At 36.3% G+C, this 7,368-nt stretch overlaps 1 protein-coding gene across 1 annotated transcript in view; it reads right to left on the bottom strand.

Moving 5' to 3' along the window:
• The window catches only part of LOC112072012 (usherin-like), a 17,373-nt gene that overhangs the window by 7,559 nt on the left and 2,446 nt on the right, over positions 1 to 7,368 (bottom strand). Inside the window, exons 4-5 of the mRNA XM_070439607.1 lie at positions 4,042 to 4,297; positions 536 to 864 (exon numbers count right to left, since the gene is read on the bottom strand). Coding sequence (XP_070295708.1) covers positions 536 to 864; positions 4,042 to 4,297 — 585 coding nt within the window. The remainder of the gene's footprint in view (positions 1 to 535; positions 865 to 4,041; positions 4,298 to 7,368) is intronic.

Raw genomic sequence — 7,368 nt, 5'->3', positions numbered from 1 at the left:
TAAGAGAGAGTAGAGATAGAAGAGACCTAGATGTTTGATTATGCTAGTGCCTAGTTAGATGTTGGATGCTAGTGCTACGTGAGATGTTTGATGCTAAGCTATGCAGATGCTGGATGTTAGTGCTACGTAGATGTTGGATGCTAAGCTATGTGTAGATGTTGGATGCTAGTGCTATATAGATGTTGGATGCTAGTGCTGTGTAGATGTTYGATGCTAGTGCTACGTAGAAGTTGGATGCTAAGCTATGTAGATGTTGGATGCTAGTGCTATATAGATGTTGGATGCTAGTGCTACYTAGAAGTTGGATGCTAAGCTATGCAGATGTTGGATGTTAGTGCTATGTCTGATCTTAGCATACTGGGGCTCAGCTACAGCAGCTGCTTGAACTCTAACTGACCATCATCTACTTTACAACCTGACACATTTACACACAGATTTACCTTTCTGCATATTATTTGTGTTGTGTATCTCTATCTCACAACTAGAACCCTGGGTTTCCCTAAACTAAGTGGCCTGGTAATAATACAACATTTACCTGAGGTTAGGTCCGTTGGGCCTGTCGGGAGGTTGCCAGGATACGGCCAGGAAYGACTCACTGATGGCCACCACTGCCAGTGGTGCCAGGTCCTGGGGGATTGTGGGTAGTGTAGTAACGGCAGTGGGCAGGCTCTCTGTGCAACCCCCAATAAGGCCACCCCCGGAGGAGCAGGCCAGGACGGTGACCAAGTAGTCAGTGTAGGGCACCAGGTCTGTTACCGTGACGGTGAGGTTGGACAGGTCGTCGTGGGATACGCGCGGGTCGGGAAGGCGGATCTCATAGCGGTCGATCACTCCGTTAGCAATGACAGGAGGGGACCACATGACCTGAGGAGAGAGGGAGGGAGGCACACACAAACACGCACACAAACACACACAGACACACACACAAACACACACAGACACGCACACAAACACACACAGACACATACACAAACACACACGCACACAAACACACACACACATACACACACACAAACACACACAGACACGCACACAAACACACACGCACAAAGTCATGTGGATATTCTCAATTCTTACCAGGGAAACACTGAAGGCTATGCAATCAACTGACATCATCTCTCCCAGAGTGCAGTGCAGAGGTGCAAGCGGCCGAGGGAGGCCTGTGATTGGCAGTTCAGAATGTTATGTGCTTTAGAARGCTTTTAGATGGATGAGTTCCAGGAAGTGAGGTTGTACTGTACAGTGTGTGCGTGTGTGCAAACAGCGCATGTGTGTGTGCTTGAGCATGCCTACATGTGTATGTATGTATGGGAATTAAATGCTTGTGTGTGTGCGTACAGCTCTGCACCGTGCAGAAAGAGAGAGAGACACCCTGACATTGACCTGAGTGGCAGATTCCCTTCAACATATTTAAAACAYATTTCATCCTTGCAGGCCAACATGCTAAAATAATGAAACCGCAGTAATGGAATTGTTATATACAAAAACTACAGCATGTTGCCTAGCTAGCGCTGCCTGCGTGTGATTTTGTCAGCATTTCAGGGAATTAAAAAGGCTAACAATGTGTGGAATTGCTGTGCAGTGTGTGTGTGATTAGGAAGAGGAATTCAACTGCTCTGATTTTCGGTAAATAGGTGAGAAAATTAGTTAATGGTGTGACCCGTAACACACACACACACATATACACAGACATTTACACACACACATGCATAGGGTGGGGTGGCGTTAGGTAGCTCATTTGCCAGAGTGCGGGTGCTCACGGATGTCATTTCCAGATTGAATGGCCTGATGTAATCTATGGATGGTGGAGATCAGAGAGGAGAGAGATAGAGGCCTGGGACTGACAGGTACAGGAAAGGGCTATTCACATACACACACACACACCACCTATAAGTAAGGGCTCAGGGCTGTGTGTGTGTGTGTGTGTGTGTGTGTGTATATGTCATGGTGTGCGGTTTGGCGTGCATTGTGTGTGTGGTGTATGGTCATGTGCGTGCGTTGGCCGGTGTGTGTGGTGCGTGTATGGCCTTCAATTCCGCTTCTTCAATTCTAAATAACTAGGAAAAACACCAGGGAATAAAAAACACAAATGAAAACAAAGCTTAGTCTTGAAAAAGAAGTAACAAACAACACTAGGCTTGTGAATAAAACACATCAATACACTAGACTGCAGGAAGCCCCCAGTGATTGCTAAGACAACCAGACAAAACACACGTGAAGACCAATTGCAAACGAGTCTGTTGGCTATTAAACTGGAAATAAACTGCTAAATACGTGCAAATAGCAGAACCAGTCTTGACGCGTCTTACATGCTGTAAGCTCTTCTCAACAACTGCGTGTAGCCATGTCAATCGCAGGCTGTTAACAGAATTAATGGAAATAGTCTGAAAAAACAAACAACAAATAGAAGTCAGGGTTGGGGGAAATGAATTATTCAAACTAGTTTAAACTGTAAATAGGGTCTTTGTTTGAAGTCACCAAGCACTTTCAAGTGCTGTGGTTTCTGGCACCTTTCTCGAGACTAGAGGAAGAGCCGAGAGCAGTTGTGTGTTGTGTGTGTGTGTGGTGTGTGTGTGTGGTGTGTGGTGTGTGTGGTGGGGGGGTTTGGGGGTGGTTGTGTGTGGTGTGTGTGTGTGTTGTGTGTTGTGTGTGTGTGTGTGTGTGTGGGCTGTGATGGGTTGTGTGGGTGGTGGTGTTTGGTGTGTGTTACGTGGTGGACGCCGCTGTGTGTGTGTGTGTGTGTGTGTGTGTGGAGTCTGTGGGTGTATTGGTACAAAGAAGAGGACCGCTAAGCTGCAAAGCCTGTTTGGTGACATGAATTCCCCCTGAATGGTGTTTGTCAGGCAGCAAGGCCCTGGTAGCTAGGCCTCTCTCTCTCTCTCTGGAGACCCCTCTATTCAACCAGCAGGCACACTGCTAGGGTTTATACCACCTTAAAACACTGATAGCACCCTGGATGGAATTACTCATGTTCTGGGAAGAAGCTGTATTGTTCTTAGTAAAGTACCAGAGGAGGTAGGATTGAGGTAAAGGCAAGCTTAGTCTGAGATGTATATAGTAATCATGAATGGAAAATAGTTGGATTCTCAGCTTCCAGTATGATTTTAAAGAGAGAGGCAGACGGGAACAAGAAAGAGAAAGAAAGGAAAGAGAAAGAGAAAGAGAGAGAGATCAGTAGATAGAGAGAGCAGTTGTGCTGGTATCTGATACGTATTCATTCCATGCTTCCTGACAACAAATTGCAATTTAATACAGAGCGAGAGAGAGAGTTATACCTGGGTCTCAGTGAACACGATTGTTTTTTTGCATTACCACAGTCAGACATAAACAGGAAGCGTGTAATTGTGCTGAACCAGGAAGAAACACTAAGAAACAAATGACCTCTGACCCCTAAAGCATCGTGACGACATGGTTGTGTCTGAAATGATGACAGGAATTAGCATTTTCATACAGTTAGCATTAGTGCAGGGGCGTGTGCATATGAATGTATGTGTGCATGAGTGTGTGTGTGGGCGGGACGTGATGGGTTCATTTAGATGTCTTCATTCATACTTAGCTAGAGTCTTGTTAATATGGCCGACAGGAAGGAATTCACTACAGACAGGGTCGTGACCCTGCCTACTTCCTGAAGGGGACCTTGAGTTTAGTGACTGTCTGAAACACCGTTTTGTAAGTGTGTGTGTGCATTTTGTAAGTGTGTGTGTGCATTTTTTAAGTGTGTGTGTGTGTCCGTTTTGTAAGTGTGTGTGTGTGCGTTTTGTAAGTGTGTGTGTGTGCGTTTTGTAAGTGTGTGTGTGTGCGTTATATGAGAGCGAGAGAGCTCAGGGAGGGAACTGTTCAAAATGACTAAACACAATATAAGCATGAATACCAATATGACATTGGTCTATGTACTCTAGTGTTTCAAAGAATGTCTACCACAACTTGAGGTACATACATCTTATTGGCTGGTTAGCTGAGACATGGTCTGTTATTGGCTTAGTAACAGCACCAAAACCCAAACTAAAGTCACAACACCCACACCTCCACACAACCACCAACCTGCAGTGAGTCCGGTCCCAGCACATCTACCCGTGGTGGGACTAGACCGGCAGGGCGAGAGGGTCTGGTGGTGATGTTAGCCCAGGCACTAGTGTTAGATCCAGCCTGTGTGCTGGCCACTAGGCGGTACTGGTAGGAGGTCCAGGGGCTGAGGGCTGAGGAGTGGTCCAGATAGGAGAGGGGAGGAGGGGACGGGGGAAGTCTGACCACTGTAGATACCTGCTGGGTGCCTCTCACACTCCTCTCCACCACCCATCTACAAACACATGGATAGGAATTAGAATTATTATAAAACATGTAATATGCAAATCTAGACAGGAAGAGAACACAGATGGAAACTGAAATTCATAACATTTTCGGTTGTAGTTCATTTAAATATTCCCTATATAGTGCACTCTGTTTCACTCTGTTTCACTCTGTTTTATTATGTTTCACTATGTTTTACTATGTTTCACTATGTTTCACTCTGTTTCACTATGTTTCACTCTGTTTTATTATGTTTCACTATGGTTTACTATGTTTTACTATGGTTTATTATGTTTTACTATGTTTCACTATGTTTTACTATGTTTTATTATGTTTCACTATGTTTTACTATGTTTCACTATGTTTTATTATATTTCACTATGTTTTATTATGTTTCACTATGTTTTACTATGTTTTATAATGTTTCACTATGTTTTATTATGTTTCACTATGTTTTACTATGTTTTATAATGTTTCACTATGTTTTATTATATTTCACTATGTTTTACTATGTTTTATAATGTTTCACTATGTTTTATTATGTTTCACTATGTTTTACTATGTTTTATTATGTTTCACTATGTTTTACTATGTTTTATAATGTTTCACTATGTTTTACTATGTTTTATAATGTTTCACTATGTTTTATTATGTTTCACTATGTTTCACTATGTTTTACTATGTTTTACTATGTTTTATTATATTTCACTATGTTTTACTATGTTTTATTATGTTTCACTATGTTTCACTATGTTTTACTATGTTTTACTATGTTTTATTATGTTTCACTATGTTTTACTATGTTTTATTATATTTCACTATGTTTTATTATGTTTCACTATGTTTTACTATGTTTTATAATGTTTCACTATGTTTTATTATGTTTCATTATGTTTTACTATGGTTTACTATGTTTTACTATGGTTTACTATGTTTTACTATGTTTCACTATGTTTTACTATGGTTTACTATGGTTTACTATGGTTTACTATGGTTTACTATGTTTTATTATATTTCACTATGTTTTATAATGTTTCACTGTGTTTTATTATGTTTCACTATGTTTTACTATGTTTTACTATGTTTTACTATGTTTCACTATGTTTCACTATGTTTCACTATGTTTTACTATGGTTTACTATGTTTACTATGGTTTACTATGTTTTACTATGTTTCACTATGTTTCACTATGTTTTACTATGGTTTACTATGTTTTACTATGTTTTACTATGTTTTACTATGTTTCACTATGTTTTACTATGGTTTACTATGTTTACTATGGTTTACTATGTTTTACTATGGTTTACTATGTTTTACTATGTTTTATTATGTTTCACTATGTTTTACTATGTTTTACTATGTTTTACTATGGTTTATTATGTTTTACTATGTTTTATTATGTTTTACTATGTTTTATTATATTTTACTATGTTTTACTATGTTTTATAATGTTTCACTATGTTTTACTATGTTTCACTATGTTTCACTATGTTTTACTATGGTTTACTATGTTTCACTATGGTTTATTATGTTTTACTATGTTTTACTATGTTTTATTATGTTTTACTATGTTTACTATGTTTTACTATGTTTTACCTATTTATATGTTTCATATGTTTTACTATGTTTTATTATGTTTTTTACTATGGTTTACTATGTTTTACTATGGTTTATTATGTTTTTACTATGTTTTATATATTTTATTATGTTTTACTATGTTTCCTATATGTTTACTATGGTTTACTATGTTTTACTATGTGTTTATTATGTTTTACTATGTTTTACTATGTTTTTATTTATGTTTACTATGTTTTATTATTTTTCAGTATTTTATTCTATGTTTTAATTGTTTCACTTATGTTTACTATGGTTTATTTATGTTTTACTAGTGTTTTTATTATGTTTTACTATGTTTCACTATGTTTTACTATGGTTTTACTAATGTTTTACTATGTTTATTATGTTTTATTATGTTTACTTATGTTTATTATGTTTACTATGGTTTACTAATGTTTTAACTATGGTTTACTATGTTTTACTATGTTTTATTATGTTTACTATGTTTTATTATGTTTTTACTATGGTTTACTATGTTTTAACTATGGGTTAACTATGTTTACTATGTTTTTTATTATGTTTTACTATGTTTTACTATGTTTTACTATGGTTTACTATGTTTATATGTTTTATTTGTTTTACTAGTTTATTATGTTTTTACTATGGTTTACTATGTTTACTATGGTTTACTATGTTTTACTATGTTTTATCTATGTTTTATGTTACTATTTGTTTATATGTTTTACTATGTTTACTATGTTTCACTATTTTTACTATGTTTTATTAATGTTTTACTATGGTTTACTATGGTTTACTATGTTTACTATGTTTTACTATGGTTTACTATGTTTTACTATGGTTTACTATGTTTTACTATGTTTATTATGTTTTCCTATGGTTTACTATGTTTCACTACTGTTTTACTATGGTTTACTATGTTTTACTATGGTTTACTATGTTTTACTATTTTTATTATGTTTTACTATGTTTACTATGGTTTACTATGTTTTCACTTGTTTACTATGGTTTTACTATATGGGTTTACTATGTTTTACTATGTTTAATTCTGTTTTACTATGTTATTATGTTTTACTATGGTTTACTATGTTTTACTATGTTTTATTATGTTTTACTATGGTTTAACTATGTTTTACTATGTTTCACTATGTTTTACTATGTGTTTACTATGTTTACTATGTTTCACTATGTTTACTATGTTTTACTATGTTTACTATTTTACTATGTTTACTATGTTTTACTATGTTTTTTACATATGTTTTACTATGGTTTACTATGTTTTATATTCTATGTTTCTACTATGTTACTATGTTTTTACTATGTTTTCCTATGTTTTACTATGTTTACTATGTTTTACTATGTTTACTATGTTTTACTATGTTTTACTATGTTTCACTATGTTTTACTATGGTTTACTATGTTTTACTATGTTTTACTATGTTTTACTATGTTTTACTATGGTTAACTACTATGTTTTACTATGTTTCACTATGTTGTTTAACTATG

The sequence above is a fragment of the Salvelinus sp. IW2-2015 genome, unplaced genomic scaffold (genome assembly GCF_002910315.2).
Source record: "Salvelinus sp. IW2-2015 unplaced genomic scaffold, ASM291031v2 Un_scaffold1800, whole genome shotgun sequence".
Taxonomy (NCBI): domain Eukaryota; kingdom Metazoa; phylum Chordata; class Actinopteri; order Salmoniformes; family Salmonidae; genus Salvelinus; species Salvelinus sp. IW2-2015.
The sequence above is the reverse complement of the archived record's forward strand: the minus strand, read 5'-3'. Positions and strand labels throughout refer to the sequence as shown.